This window comes from Anser anser (assembly GCF_964211835.1).
Source record: "Anser anser genome assembly, chromosome: 4".
In the NCBI taxonomy this organism is placed as follows: Eukaryota; Metazoa; Chordata; class Aves; order Anseriformes; family Anatidae; genus Anser; species Anser anser.
The window spans coordinates 69741260-69757849 of NC_139724.1; the positions used below are offsets into that span (position 1 = coordinate 69741260).

The window sequence follows — 16590 nt, forward strand, 5'->3', positions numbered from 1 at the left end:
GACACATTTTAATCTCTTTGGAGTTGATGAGCCACTCTTTTGCAATAGTTTGACATTTCAGTAATTTTTACAGTTAGGTATATAAGGGGACTAATCTTCCTCTTTACTGCCTAAATTATGTTTTATCATCCTTTACATTTTTTATGTAAGGTTATATTTGGATTCTATTCTCACTCTTTTAAGGCAGCATAATTCAGAAATTCTTTTTTCAAATTTACTTCCACATTAATAAATTTCTAAGGTGACTTCAGAACTGACCTTCGTATTTTAGGCTGATATTCCGCTCTTGCATTTCTTGTGGAGTTATGGTCTTAGGACACACCTTTGAGTGGGAGTTAATGTGAAAAATGGCACAGCATTTTGAAATAGCTAAGGGAAATACAATAAAATACAGACAAATGATTTTCTGCTTAAAAGTTTTTTGTAACTATGCCACAGAGTGAAAATCAAACATGATGGTGATTGATTGCATGTTGATTACCTTCAACAAGAATTTACAGCAATTAGTTTTGGTTTGCTGTAGAGTATTGCCTGAATAATAAATCCTTTAGGATTTTCTGAACATCCTGAACAAATGAATGCAGACTTACATTACTTTTCTTCATTATGTTTTTTTCTCCAACAGCAGTTTAATGACGAGTTCTTGTTCATCCGATGACATTGATCAGGAAGAAATTCAGCTTGCTTTGCAGGCTGCTAAAATTGCCACCCGAGAAAAGATCAGATCCAGATTTCATGGCAGTAATGATCTTATTCACCGCCTTTTTGTCTGTATCTCAGGTATGTGAGTTTCCTTTGTTCCTTTGTTTTGAATGTGAAAAATGGTCTTTTTTTTTTTTTTTAAATGTGTATAAATATATGGTAGAACGGACTAGTGATGAAATAGCGAGAAGACTGTATCTTGGAGCGTAAGTTGCAGATTGGTCTAGATAGACCTGTTACCTAATGGTGACCAGTGTTAACAGTCAGAGACACAGACATCTGAGACCTCAAATGATGAAGAGTTTGGGCACGCAAAGGGTTTGCTTTCATAGTGCTTCCTTTTTCTTGGTGATGCCCTGTGCCTTCTAGGGAAGACATTTGATGTAGCTGTTGTATTTTGATGCAAAAGGAATCTCCCAGTGTTTTCTACCAAAAGGACAAGGGAGTTTATCAAATTGAAGTCAACATAAAGGCCAGGACATGGCTTGGTCATCATGGAAAATTATTTTAATTAATGTATCTGTTTTTATTACTGACATGAGCTAGTGAACCTTCAAAAATGTACACCAAGCCATTACTGGGAGCAACATACAAATTTAAATAAGGGAGGTATAATACTCTAGTAATGATTTATCTGTTGTCTCAAACTCATAGGTGTTGCTGACCAGCTGCAGACAAATTATGCTAGTGATCTAAGAAGTATCTTAAAGACCTTGTTTGAAGTTATGGCAACCAAACCCGAAACAGAAGACAAGGAAAAGCAAAAGAAAGGTGAAGAGATTAAAATATTTTTTTTCTATACTGAATTTCTGCTGGTAACCCCATGTGGATCTATGAACTATTTGACAAGAATTTTCTTAAAACTTTGCTAGCTTTTGACAGGACACACTGTACAGTGATTTGAGCTATGTTTAAAAAAAAAAAAGTCATGGAAATGGACTGTAAACAGGATGAAGTCACTGAAATTACACGTATATAGGAGTATGTCTCAAGGCAAACGTTGCAAGACGTAAAGCCTTCAGAGTGCATCTGCTCTTGCCCATATTCCTGGGTGCAACAGAACAGTGTGCATAGCCTATATGAAGTGTTTAGACTTCAGGTTTTTTATTTGTGTATTTATTTTTAATTTTAATTTTTCCTGGTACTGTATTACAATGGTCACATTTTAGTTTAGCAAGACAGATGTCTTTTTTTTTTTTCCTCCTGGAATTTAAATAGCTATGTAAAAAGAGTAGGCTATGAGATTCAACATTCAAAGAAGAATAATGAAGAAATTGAAGCTGTAAAGAATTATCACTACAAAATGTTTTGTACACAACAATACTTAGTTGGAATAATTTCCACTGGATGAGCTATAACCTAAAAAAAGAAAACATGTTGAGAAACGTAAGCATAAACTAAGTAAGTGATTGAAAGTCAGGGACACTTGGGGTGATGCTTCTCTTTATGTGATTTGATGTGTGCAATACACCTAGGGAATCTCTGGTTGTTTTCATCATCTATTTCTTTGTAAAAGATCCAGGTTAAAAACTGAAATAAAATATAGGATGCAGCTAAACTGGTGGAAGTACAAGAACTGTATATCCTGTTATTACAGCATCTTTCATTTCTGTTGTCATTTCAAAGAAGAACCCAGGAGATTTTTAAATTGCTGTGTCAGGTTGAATAAAAAAGAAGAAGTATAAGAAGGTACATATAGATGCTCCTGTAATATAATCCTGGAAGTCCTAACGTGAATATTTTGAGTACAAATTGGAAAAATATGAATTCAAGTACTTTTTGGTTTGTTTTACAGTTAATCAGGGTTTAAGGAACGCAGCATTGGAAGACTGTGCTTTATGTCAAGAAAGTATATCATCCTCAGAACTTGCAGCAAAAGCCAGAGATGGGGACTTTGAAGGTACTTTCTTTTTTCTGAGAATAAAATGAGACAATACTGTTGTTTTTAAAAACAAAAAACAAAAACACATTAAAATGGAATAAAAACCTACTCTTTTAAAGTTTGGCTCTGGAAAATGAATATAAAATATTGTCATATGTCTTAGAAACAAAGGTGATAAACTGAGCATATATTTCTTTCAGAACTTCTTCTAACATCCTCATGAAACTCTGTGATCTGCAAATTGTCATACCCAGTATGAATGCATTTGTATTAGTGGAGAAAGGTTCTGTATAGAAAAGGCTTTAATATAGCACATGACATTATATGTGACAAGTCTCAGATGGCTGCGTATGATGTGATGCCGTAAGTAAGGTCATCTAAAACCAAATCTAGAGATCTTTTATATCCTTAGCTATATGTGGAGGTGCTACTTTTTTCCCCAGTAGAAGTAGCTTTCATATTTTCTACACATCTGTCTCTGAGGGAAATGATCAAAATACTACGGTTATTATTTTCGTATGCTTCACCATATTACCTCAAAGTATGGAAAAGATATTTCTAGTGAGTGTACTGAGGGTACTTAAATCTCACTGAATGTACGGAAAGAGTGAAGAGAAGTGCACGTGTAAGTCTCAAAGTGTGGGTCAAGATTCAGTCATCCTGAGAGCTCATAAATTTTTTGCTTTGGTTTTAAATCTGAGCTACAGGAATGCTTAGGAGTCGGTTATGGACTGTAGCCCTAGTATATTAAACAATGTATAAAAAATGGATTAAAAGAAATCTTTGCACTTGCAGTCAAAGAATAAGAGTAGAGAAATAGCTGTATGAGATGCAGCAAACAGGAAAGCTGTCGGCTTTGATCTTGAGGGCTGGATGGTGATTTCTTCACACCAGGAGCTCAGTTATTGGAGAGGCGTTGTCTCTGGTCAGGGTCCCTGGTCAGGTGAGAAATACTAGACTGAGAAATTGTACCTTATCTTCCCTGAATTTCAGGTGGGCAGTAATTTTGCTGTGCTCTAAAACTTTCTTCTGTTGTTGTCTATTTGTCTATGTACACCAGAGTTCTGCCAGTCTCATTTTGAATCCAGGATGTTAAGTGAGTGATGAGCAACGTACATCTCAGCTTGTATGCAGAAGGGGATGAGCAACACACAAGAAATGTTAGTTCATGTCTCTTGTAATAAAGATCAGAGATCACAGGGGGAAAAAAAAACACACAACCCTCTTAAAGATAAGATTTTAGAGAAATAAGTTGTTTTGTGCTTATAGAAAACTCAAGGATTGGTTGCTAACCCTTCTTCTAAAGCTGCAGGCTAAAAGATTTTGAATTTAATCTATTCATTTAGAACAGCAGGCCTAATTTACGTGTAATGTACTGTAGAAAAATTATCTCTTCTGGAGGAAGATGATTTGGGGGCAGATAAAGAACTATTCAGAATAATTTTAATTGATTTTTCTATTGTGCCATAATTCAGAATGTGACAGAAGGCACAGTGAAGAACAAATCTTTAAGCAAAATATCTACCGTATACAGGCTGTAGTGGAAACAAATGCAAGAGATGATTCACTCCCTACCATTTCAGTTCATATTCTTTTGTTTTGAATCGATGCCTGATGGTGTCAGTAAATGTGACTTCCAGAACTTGAAAGCAAGTTCTGCTGAGCTGCAGGATGCTGAATAACCTTCTCACAGAGAACGTACATTTTGTCAAAGCAAAGTCAGTTCATTTCTGTGGCATGTTATTCAGCTTTTAAGGTTCTTCAGCTTTTCATGGCATCTATCGGTGAGGGGAAGGTTTTGTGTTTGGAGACGCACAGCTTCTGGCTTGGGATGCTGTTTATTGAAATAGAGGGCAACAGTCTGGGTGCTGAAGTGATGTTACAGCTGGCTGTGTTGCAGTGGGGTAAGGAGAAATCTGTGGTGTTACGTACTGGGAGCTCCAAAGCCCTTCAGTACCTGAAGGCCTGGCACTGGGACCACTGGAAAGGGACTGAGTGAGTCCTCTTCGCACCCTCCTTGCAGGTATTTATACACATAGATCACTTCTCTCCCCCCATGCCTCTACTTCTGCAGGCTGAACAGCCCCAGCTCTCTCAGCTTCTCCTCACAGCAGAGGTGCTCCACACCCTTCAGCACCTTGGTGGCCCTTCCTTGGACTCTTTACAGTTCAGGCCTCTTGTTATAGGGGGCATCACAAGAACACAGAGGGGGCTGGGGAGTGTGGAGATGAGCTCTGCCTTCCAAACCAGAACAAACCAAGAAGGGCCTACATAAAGGGGCATCTGAAGTGGATCAAATCATTAAATTTGTGGAAACTGTAGGAACACCCATCCTGTCCCCTCTTCAATACATTCCAGACTCACGTCGCTTCAGGCACAGGTCACAAAGTGTCATTGCTGGTAGTGCTCTACAGATGTTTTCCTACTACCTATCACTGAGGTATGCAGTGATAGCTAATGGGATACATCCTTTGCTGTCTCTAAAGCATCCAGAATGATGCATAAACTCACAACATCATTTTAACCTCAGCAGCCACATGCCTTCCCCCCCACACCTTATAACACCTCCCCACCTATCTTGTTTTTGCAGGTTGCTGTGAAAGCAACAGCTTCTGGCATCGTGCTGGGTGATGTTTGGATGCAGATGAAGATATTTGCTGGTTAGGATAACCTTTGCTGCATGAATGGTGTTCCCCATTAGTTGCAGCAAGTCTGATGGGTTCATCCTTCAGCCTAAAGCTGGGCCACAGGCCACCAACAGGAACTCACTGCAGTTGTCATTGTAAATGGGTTCAATACAAAGTCTGTTGATTGTTGCACCAATCTGTTGACATCATTGCACCAAAATTAATTATATCCATTTTTCTACATCATTTCCACACTTCAGGTCACTCCTAATGATTTCAACAGAAAGTGAAAACAATTTAAAGCGAATGAGAGCGCATCGGCAGCTCCTCCCTTCTGCCATCATGGCAGAACACAAGCATGGATCAAATTGAGAAAGTCCAGCAAGCTACCTGCCAGGAAAGCTTTTTCCAATTATCAAATAAAACTCCCTTACAAAAAGTACAAAGATTGCATCCAACCAATGTTAAAAAAAAAAAAAGGCAAGCCTAGCAACCCAAACAAATAAATGAATAGTGGTAAGATTTTCGTGAAGGTTCCAGCCTCTACTCAGATTATGAAGATGAATCACTTGTTTTTGTCAAATTTCTCATTCTTACTCTATATCAAACTCACCAGCTGGTCTGGGTCATAAAACAAATACGAATGCTTATTATGAGCCAACTGACATTGGCAAGGGTATAAGAGTTGAATCCTGTGACCTTCTGAAGGTTGAAATACAATATACTACAGATTAATTGACATTCCAAAACAGAAGCATTTTCATTTTCAAAGTCCAGATGAGCCTGTGGTGTATATATTCATCTTTGATTTCCTAATGCTCTAGGATTTTTTTTTTAGGAAGCATATGTATTTATAATTTATAGATGTAAAAAGCAGTCTTTTTTTTTCAGAGAGCGAATGCAAAGCAAATGCATTTATAGTTTCCTAGAATATAAAATGAATGTATACAAAATTTCATAATTGAGTTTTAAATGTAATATAATTTCCCCGATACGCCCTGATCAAATGATGCAGAAGGTGGCCAGTGGGTATGAAGTTCTGTATGTAACAGACATACGTGTGACAGCTGCTCAGAAAAAAGCAGGTTGGGTGCTGCTCTTCTCCCGGTGTCAGTGGGGACCGACCAGCCAGCACAGGGAGAAGGCTACTGGGAAGTTCCCAAGCTCTGGCTTCCCAAGCCAGTCAGATAATAAGCTGACCAAGGAATTTGCATGGGACTGGGAGTGGGCAGAACGGGTCACATGCGAATTAAAGCAAACCTTCACACTGGAAAATACGAGTAGACTGCTTTTCAGTTAACCTAGTTAAAATGCATCCTGGCTGGGGCAGGGCTGTCTCGCTCCTAGAGGCTTCGGTATCTAGTATAGCTTTTTTATAAAACAAAACAAAACATTGAGAATGTAGAAATTTGATGTCTTTTTGCAGTTTGTGCATCTGGGATCCTGTTTCCAGTCCTAACACAAAACTTGCTTTGTATGTGCATGCTGTTTCCCCTATGTATACAGTAACTTCTTTTCTTTGTTTGTTTTGTTAAGGATTTGTATGTATTCATTTCTTCATCCATCTGTAAATGTGATCAAGCATAATTCCCTGCTTACCACATTTGGGATTGGGGAAAGGTGAATATTTTTAACGTGTCGATATCACGAAGCTACGGGCCAGCTAAAGAAGTGAGTTACATTTCTGGTCTAGGAATAAGTGTGAGATGTTTAAAAATTGAAAGATTTTCTCAGGGAAAGACAGTAAGCATTAGGAAGCTGTTTGTGCTCCACGAAAATATTTGCTGTAGCATCCCACCTCTCTCTGCAGCCATACATCTGTTTTCCCTCCCTCTCTCTCCCATTTATACAGAACCTCCTTGCTCGCTGCCACCTAGCCATAACTCTGGCCATAATGCGTTTGCTGTGGCTGCCAGTACAAATAACTGTTTGTGCCAAATGGTGTTAGCATCTGTTTGCTGCACAACAGCAAGCCATTTCTCCTTGATCCCTTTCCATCTCATAAAGTCCCGGCCCACCCACTTTTGTCTAGTCACTGCCCCTTGCTGCTCTCCAGCCAGCAGCACTAGCACAACTCAGTAATTTATGGTCCTGAGGCTCGAGTTCACGTTCTTGTTGCCATATGAAGGCACAAGGTCAAGAAATACCGCCCCTGCTGCTGTGCGTGCAGAGTCTAATCACTGAATCTAGAATTAGCTGTCAACCCTGGCTGAAAGCTTCAGCTTTCCTTTTGTCCTTTACACACCTCTGGCTACTCTATTATTTATAATGATGACCAGCAATGCTTTCTAAGTGAAGGAAGTTAAATTCCTGCACAGTTCAGTGGCCAAACATATTCTGTCTGTATAACTTCTTACTTTTTTTTTTTCTTATTCAGCAGCTCTGCTTGTGCAAGTGCAACGGAATAATTTAACAGAAAGTTTTCAAAAATGAGGCACTGTTTTGTAATCAACTGAGTGTACTTAATTTTTGGAGATTATGGGATTTCCAAATGTTCAGATTTAGGTAGTATTGCTGTAACTTGGTGTGACTTGTGTTTTAAAAACTTGCTCACAGTTTCTTACCTTTTCAAAGACTATCCCACTCTGTCAGCACAGTGCAGAACTTGAGATTTCATTGCAGGAGGAGAAAGCAACCAATTGGTACTGTAAAGCGCAGGCTTATTTGCCTCCACTGTGACATAATTGAGATTTTGCTTAGGTTTGAATTTTCTTTGTCCTAAAAGTACACATTTTTGAGTGTTCTGACATCATGTAGTGCTACAGTATCAACTTGATTCTAGTTTTCAGAACCTAAGTCAAGAATGTCACTAGAAAAATATTTAGAATCTAAATGTGTGTTAATATACTACATAATTTTTAAATCTCAAAATTTAGGCTTCAGAATATGTTCTATTCCATATTCTGAAGAGAAAACTAGATTTAAAAAAAGGGAAGCAGGACAGGGAGAACACTCAGAGAGAAACCCAGAAGATAACTGTTCTCTAATCGCTGGTAGCTGTTACGAAGAACTGCTAGTAATGGTTATATGGAAGATAAAGATTTTAGGTTCATCTTATACAAATTTTAAAAAACAAAACAAAAAAGCATATCCCAGAGAAAAATCAGAGTTGCTTCATTTTATGTAAATAATTATTTGGCCCGAAGAGTGAGTTGCTGGTCACGCACCTGTACAGAACAGATTCAGGATGTCATAGTTCGAGATGGTGTTGAGTCAGGCACAGCAGAGGCTGGGGCCAAAGTCTGCGAAGCTCCATGCTTTGTTCAGAGCTTCCTAGGTCTGTGCAGAGATTCCATCTTAAGAAAGCCATTTGACAAAGCTGTCCTTGAAGCTAATAAGTCTGTACCTCTGTTTTTGCCCTCACCTCCCCCCCTGCCCCAATTTTCATCAAATAACATTGTTGAAGCAGAAAATTATTTTAATTGAAAAATTTCAAGCCAGCTGTAATCAAGGCTAAATCTACTGAGCAAGGGAAAAAATTACTTTGGTGCAGTTGCCTCCAAGGAATCTTACATAAAAGTTGGAGACTGCCTGGAATGACATGCGGAAAATTAAATGTCATATGGGAAAAAAGGGTTTGTCTTACCGTGGAGGTTGAAGCGAGGGGTAAAGTCACATCACCTTAGCTCTCTACTTTCCATACTTAAAACTGCTAGAATTTACCGTGTGGCACAACTCCTGCGTTCATCAGAGGAGCTACAGCAAGGCGATCTGACCTTTTTTGCAGCTGTGAGGATAACGCGTGTCGATGGCTGCAGCCCTGGAACTTCCACAGGGTGCCACAGGAACAGCCCTCGCTGGGGCTGGTTTGGTAAAAGTATAATCAGGATTGTGCGTGGAGTGCTCCAAAATCTAATACACATCGATCCAGGAGGAACTTCCAGTTTGAGTTCTGCATTACGGTTATTTGATAAAAAACAGAAGATGCAGAAGGGGTCCACCCTTTGTTGTCTGGCCCTAAAGCAGGCACTGCCACGAGCTTAGGGGTTAGCAGTTGCTCCTCAGCAGGGAGTTGGGAGTGCATGCTTTTGGATTTGTTTTCTTTCAGAGTATAGATTTGCTAGATAAGGGAACTTGCAAGCTCTAACAATTTGGAGAACTTTTCTTCCCATCTCGCCCAGTCTCCTGTGTCTCAGCACCACCAAATGAACTCATGCTGTCTGTGAGGTTTCACAGTTGTTTCAGAACTGTGTGGCTCTGCGTTGTCAAAACTTGGATTTGGACCGTTTACTCATAGGAGGCAGGGTTTGGTTTTTAATTCTGGTCTTTCAGTCTTCAGCGTTGCTGTTGCCAAACGTCCATCCCAGCAGGACTGAGCTCTAGCTGAGGAATAGCCTGGCAGCGGGTCCTGGTGCTGTTTGAATCACCACTGTTGATGGGTCCAGGTGCAGGCTCTCTTCTCCGAGTGCTTTGTGGCACGGAGATGTTCTCCTTGTTTATGTCAGATTAGACAGACTGCAGCAGTTGTGTTGCACACATTTAAGCAAAATAAGTTCACATGTGCTTTTTGACTTGCTTCCAGCACCTGATTTTTATCGTGATTATGCTGTTCTTAAAGCTCCAGTGTCTTGGATTTATATTGGATTTGTAACTTTCATAGTGCAGAATGAGCTTTGTTTAACTAATGAGGTTGCAGGGACATGTAAAGGTGAATTGTAAAAGCTACAATATAAAAGTGAAACAAAAGAACATAAAATGTCATGATTTACTGGCTATCATAACGCAAGATTTTTGAATAGCTAGGAGCCGGGAAAACTGTTTCTCTTTTTTAAATGTCTTTTTCAGTCTCCACACTATTTCACTTTATCTTGAGCCTTTGATTTTATTTTTTTGCTTTCTCTGAACTTGTGCTTCCTATCCATTAAAATACTTGTTTCGCTGCTTTTCTCTGCGTTTTTCCTGTACACGCTTTTTATGTCTTCTTCTCAAATTTATTTCTGTACTCTCTCTCGCTAATCCCTTCCCTCCCTTCCTCCTCCTCTTTGATGTTTGTGCTGTGGTCTTCATCTGTTTCCCAACAGACTTCTCTTAGCTCTCGCAGCCTGATGAAGCAGCGGGCCAATTAGCCCACGAACGAGCCTTTCCCTCCATGCCTTGTGCAAATCCCCGAAGCCCAGGCAGATGCTGCTTTAGCGACTGGATCTTTCCATCCGCCGCTGCGTGCGGGGCTGGTGGGGCTGTGTAGCCTGGAGAAGGACCATAACAAAAAGCCTGTGGGCGCAGTGCTGCTGCCCTGCTTCCAGCGAGCCTTCGGGATGATGCTGTGGGTTTCCTCTCTATAACTCGCTGTGCTCCTCCTGTGGAAGCTTTCTACCCTCACGAGGCTGCTCTTCAGAGAGTATTTCAAAAACCTGTTCTATAAAAAGCCCGATGATGACTCAGTCGCTAATGTAAGTCAGGCAGGAAGGCAGCTCCCAAGGTTGAGTGAGATGAGGCTGGAGACGGGGACCTAGAGGTGCTGGTCCTGTCGCACTGGGGTTGCACGGGCTCCGAGGGGCTGAGCTGTTCACAGCCTCGTCCTTCCTGCAAGTGCTTTTGGTGATTTTTTCCTTTTTATTTAGCATTGGAGATAATTAAATCCCTATCAGGTCAATTAAAAATAACTTCCCAGCGATGCATATCAAGGGCAATAACAGAAAAGCAAACAAACCAAACCCAAACGGTAAACACCTGCCGATAAGAAGCCTGCTTTTTGCTGACGGGCTCTGGAGCCTTTGCGGTGGAGTTGCGTTGGTCACGGTCTGAGGAGAGGAGCGGTTATGGTACGAGCTGCTCCAGAAGCCTCGATTCTTACTGCCCTGTTGCAGGCTATCCAAAAAGGGCCTCTGTTTCCTGGCTTCTTGGTGAATACTAAAATTAGTAACCAGCTGCATAGGTAGCAAAGTAGGCAACTTACCAAACTACTTCACCGGTGTGCTGTTCACGTGGGAGGAAGACTTGGTGGCACAAAGCTTGAATAACTTCTAAATATTGCTGTCTTTAAAATTAGCGAGATTCAAGGGGATGGTTAAATCCCCAAAAATATAACCAAGGCTGTGTAGTCTAATGGCAAGTTAGGAATAGACATATCTTTGTTGGCTAGTTATATTGTATATGGGATAACCCAAAGGACCTCCTGGATGGAGAACGTGGAGATGGCCCAAGGTCAGCAGGCCTGCCATGACTTCAGACTAGGTAATTCTGGGGAAATGATACCAAGTTTTCAGTGTCAGCATCACAGATCGCTTTTAGGAGCAAGTTCCACTGGGCACGTTACGTGTAGTAGCTGGGGAGGTAGCAGCGAGAAGGAGAAGAGTGGAGAGGAAAATCCTCTGGTGTCACTGACATTAATGCTCTGACTTAAGCTGGCAGTGCTGCCTCTGCCTGCTGCCGTAGGAAAGTCTGGCTTTTAAATCGGATTTTGTGCCCTTTCGTCCCCACAGAGCACTTCCTGGTGAACTGCTCTGCTGTTCCCAGGGGCGAGGTGAAGGCTGCTATGTGCAGTCCTCTTTTTTTTTAATTTTGTTTTACTACCACAGAGGTCATTTCTCTGAACATAGACTTTGGGTTTGGTTGCTCTCCCTACAATTATAGCCTTTACCAGACCAGTTAATTTGTTAAATGAAAGATTACTTCCTTAACTAGCTTAATTTGCAAAATAAGTTAGATCATATAAAAGCTGAGTCTGAATTTCAAGTTCTGTTCAGGTTTTTTTTCTGTCTACTGTTTGAACATTTTCTGCCTTGAACTGTATATCTTTTTTTTTTTTTTTTTAATTTGACAAGTGTTGCAATATGACAAAGAGAGGAAAACAGGTCACGGCTACATTTGACTGACGAATATAATGGAATGAGCTGGATTTTTCATTTAATTATCTCCTCTCTGTCTGTAGCTGTTGTCCACTTGACCTCTGTATTAAGCGCGCCGTATATTTTGTTGTTGGATAACGTGCTCCTTGAGGCAGGGATCTTGCTTGTCAGGTTTATAAATCAGCGGTCGCATGGGTTGCATGCTGTAAATAACACTTGGAGAGAGGCTGCATATGGGGAACGTGGGTGAATACGTCCAGCAGTTCATGTTTCCACTGTGTCCATGGATTCCTTCTGAATGGAACTTGGCTTGCTCTTGATTAGACTTTTATTAACTTAATTAAGCAATCAGCTACGTCATTTGTACAGTCATAATTTTAGACTCTTGGAGGTCACGTCAGCCTGTCACTAGCAGGAGCAGCTCGACAGAAGTGAGCCTAATACGTTCTGCTTTGCAAAAAACAACTCATTTCGCTGCTTGGCTTTTGTGAGGGGTTACGGAGCTCGCAGGAGAAATAAACAACCGAAACCTGCTGTTAGGGACGGTGGTCGAGTTCTTTTTCTGCTAAGTCTTGTACACGTGATTTTGTGTATTTGCTTTCGTTGCTGGTAAGGCAGACTTCCAGGAAGAGTACTGATAGCGTAGCAGAGAGCAACCAGGCTCTGAGCTGATTATCTGTGGAGTTGTTCGCCTTTCTGTACAAAAAGCAGCCAGCTTTCCTGTAGGGTGTGCTGCAGAGGCTGGGAATGGCTCGCAGCTTGCTCTGATGGCTGGTTGCATTGTCAAAACCGCCTGTGTTCTGCTTAACAGTCTCCTGCCTTCGTACTTTATGTCGCTTATCCACTCCTCCCTGCCACTTTCACTTGCCCGGGCTGCGTTTCATTTCAAGCCCAAAGCTGCCGTGCGGTGTTAGGGCGCCAGCTGTGCTCTGCCCCAGAGGTGGCCGCCTTGTGGGGAACGGAGGCGAGCCCCCCCTGGTCGTTCCTCAGCTTACCCACCTGCCTGTTCACAGAGCACCTCGAGACACCGAGATGAAAGCAGCTGTTATATTTTATCCTCCCTGCTCCCTGGAGGACCTGGTAATCACATGCTTGGTTTTATTCCCTTCTGATTTATCTCCCCTTTTGTTGTTGTGTTTCTGACAGATCCTCCTGACTGGGTTCCAGATGAAGCCTGCAGCTACTGCACGGCCTGCAAGGCTCCTTTCACGGTCATTCGCAGGAAGCACCACTGCAGGAGCTGTGGCAAGGTAATGACTCAGTCAAAACTGTGAGAAACTCTCAGCCAGAGAGCAGCAAATTCACACGTACCACAGGAACTCAGCTGCACAGCAAAACATGTGCTCTTGCCCAAGATTTTCAAGCGACAAGTACTTTCGTATGTCTTCTGTTGACTGGTCAGCTTGTTTAGAAACTGAGGGGAACAGGAAACTTTGACTTTTATACAGCAACAAGCATTCGTCCTCTTAAAAGCAGAACTCCCCATTGAGGCCCTGGAACCAGCACCCCAAATCTGGAGTCACTCCGGATTGCTGCTCTCCAAGCTTTCATGAACCACAGCAGCCTGCACAGGGAGGGTGCTGCAGAGCTCAGCTGCGGGGACAGTGCAGTCCCTTTGTTTTCTTCCTAAGTCTTGGCAGGATGACTCTGGCGTACGGGGCTGCTGCAAGTCTGGGGGGAAGGGAGAGGGAGTGAGGGAGCATAAAGCAGTCACGAGTCTTGGAAAGCCAGAAATCCACAGTCTCGTTTCACTTGCTTTCTTGCTTGCTGTTGCACAAGAGGGTAGAGAAGTTGTTTTAGGTAACTTTATAGTGGACAGGCAGGAGTAGGAACTCTGGGGATATTCACAAATACTCCCCTAGTCTGTCGTTCCGGGTATTCCCAGTACACAGGAGCACAGCACATACAATCTTCTCTCCCCCTTCCTGAAATCAGTTTTGTCTCAGCAGTTCTTCAAGGAACTAATGTGAAATCTCCCTCTTCTTTTTCAGATCTTCTGTTCCCGCTGTTCCTCCCACTCTGCTCCATTACCTCGTTATGGTCAGATGAAGCCTGTCCGTGTTTGCACTCACTGTTACATGTTCCATGTCACTCCTTTCTATAGTGACAAAGCTGGTATCTGACGTGTTAAACTACTGGTGTGTCTGCTGGAGTCTTACATGGACTGACATATTTGACCTAAGCCAAGACTTAACTTGAAAGAGGGACCCTGCGAGGGTGTGTAAGCTTTGACATCCATTATTATAAATTTTGTACAGACAGTTTTTATTGCATTTTCCTAAGCTGCTAAAGGGAAGTATGAAGCGTCTGTAGCTCTAAGGCTGCAGTACAGTCTTCCATAAATTTAAAACATTAATGTTACGATGCCATATGCAGAACAAATGCACTGTGTGGAAAGAAATAGGGCTCAGAGAATTGAACAAGCATTGCTGCTTATCTGACACGCTAAGAACAGAGTAGGCGGTTACCTAGTTCATCTCAGCAAATCAGTCCCAAAGCCTGGACACTTCTGTGCTTACTACAATTCCAGCATGGCTGTGGATGTCAGCTCTCTCCCTCCCGTTGCTCTTTAACTTGCCCATTGCTAGGTTTTTGCTACCTATGCTAGGATTAATTGAAGCAAAAATATTTCAAATCCATCTTTGATATTTATAAAGGCAAAACTTTCTTTGAATCACGTAGGAAGCACTGAAGGTCCTGAAGCAGTATATTTCTGTTGCCTTTCATTTACTGAGCAGAGCAATAACTCCAAGTTGTCTTTTAAAAATTGAGGTTTATAACTTCTAGTTCCATATTTTGAGATTTTGGAATTATTTATAATCTGCATCATTTATGCTAAATCCTGTTAATAAAAGTATAAGACAGAGTTTTGGTTTCTATATCAACATTTAAAACTTAACAAACTTCAGAGGAAATGATTACAAATGAATGAATTAATATTAAAGTACATGTTTTTGGAAGGGTTTAGCAGCAGAATTCAGTATTGTGACAAATGATTTATCCCATGCTGAGTTTTTAAAATGATTTCTAAAAGGCAAATACATAATGATATATTGGAAAGGTCAGAGCGTTACAGAATGGTCAACCAGAGAAGGGTTCTTGGTGTCCACATTTGGCAGAGTAACCGTGTAAAATATTGCATACTGTTACTTCACTCATGCTAACAACTCAGAAGATGTTTGTATTTATTTGAAACACCAGGGATTAATTTTTATTTCCACTTGGAGAGGAAAGAAATAAGATTCACGTGGATTCTTGCTATGATCTTGCACAAACTCTTTGCAGTAAGAGCTCCCTGAGCACTGAGGTTTCAAAGACGTCTGGACATGCTTTGAGCTAGCCACATTAAAAGCAAGACACTGTGTGCTGTGGTTGCAGAGGAAATGAGATCAAGAGCTCTTTGCTGTATCCTCTTTCCTGACGTGCAGAGTTACACAGTGTGTTTCAAACTGATAAATACAAAAAGAGAGATGAGGAAGTTGTTTGCGGTATCGTGCTCAAGAAAGGTCGTCATTCGAAATGATAAAGCGAAACTGGCCAGTGTGATTTAATTTTATTTTTTTTTTTGGTGGACATTCCCTTTGTTCAGTGGTTTTCTAGTAAGTGTTACGAGCCATATGAGGGTATAGCAGTCTGGCACTACTGTCATTTGGGATCACATGAAACAGCTTCACCTAGTTTATGTGTAATGCACAAGCCTTATGATGCTGTTCGTGGACAATGTCAGCTATAATGTGTTGTCCTCACCTTATTTATATTTTTGTTATTATTTCCCTGAAATTCCTTCCATGGAATCCTTGAGTTGGAGTGTCGGCATTCACCGGAGTTTGGCAAGGCATGGGGTGGGTGTTTGGTGGGAGGTGAGTATAACGTGGTGCAAGCAATGATACTTATTCAGGCTTAAATCTCAGGCTTCACATTGCAATGATTATTGCAGTTTTATTTTTAGAAAAAAGAAATAAATAAAAACAAATTTAATGCTTCTTTTATAGGATAAAAAAATACAACAAACTTCAGTTGTGAAATAAATATGCACAAAAAGTTGCTTCTGTGAAAAAAAAGTCTTATTTAATGGACTGAATATTTATTCAAGCTTGTTTTTATTTTGTAAATGCTGTAATTCAGAATCATTTCCATAAATATGATATTTAAAGATCTCAGACACTATAGTTTCTTATGTAAATACAGACTCCTATTTCTCTTACTGAAAAGCACAATGACTATATCAATACTAATATACATTTGCCTCAAGGAAGACTTTCATCTTGTAATCTCTTCAGATAATTAAAATGTCAGGACTTTCTACTTCCATGTGCCGGATTGCTCTTTCATTTCTGGGTCTGTTTACATGTAGTGACAGCTGCCAGCCTGTCAAATAAACTGCCCCTAATTCTTTCTCACTTTGCCCACTTCCCAGATAACCTGAAAGAAATGAGTTAGAGTTTGGAAGTGGAAGTGGCCCTTATGGAGAGGGGGTGGCAAACCAGCGCCAGCCTGCCACGTAGCGTGCTCGCTGCTCTCCCTTGCTGCAGGCTGAGAATCTCCCTGCCTGAAATATCTGGAGTCAGCGGCCACTTCACACGTTAGGCAC

At 41.0% G+C, this 16590-nt stretch overlaps 1 protein-coding gene across 5 annotated transcripts in view; it reads left to right on the forward strand.

Annotated features, from left to right (window-relative positions):
* ZFYVE28 (zinc finger FYVE-type containing 28) overlaps positions 1-16311 on the forward strand; it is a 147868-nt gene extending 131557 nt beyond the window's left edge. For 3 of the 5 annotated variants that reach the window (XM_083835212.1, XM_083835214.1, XM_083835216.1), the window contains 5 exons: positions 626-780; positions 1357-1473; positions 2498-2602; positions 13146-13249; positions 13991-16311. In XM_083835212.1, coding sequence (XP_083691338.1) covers positions 626-780; positions 1357-1473; positions 2498-2602; positions 13146-13249; positions 13991-14122 — 613 coding nt within the window. In that variant the 3' untranslated portion in view covers positions 14123-16311. The remainder of the gene's footprint in view (positions 1-625; positions 781-1356; positions 1474-2497; positions 2603-13145; positions 13250-13990) is intronic. The other 2 variants (XM_083835213.1, XM_083835215.1) reach the window with 1 other exon arrangement.
* The last annotated feature ends 279 nt before the right edge of the window (positions 16312-16590 follow it).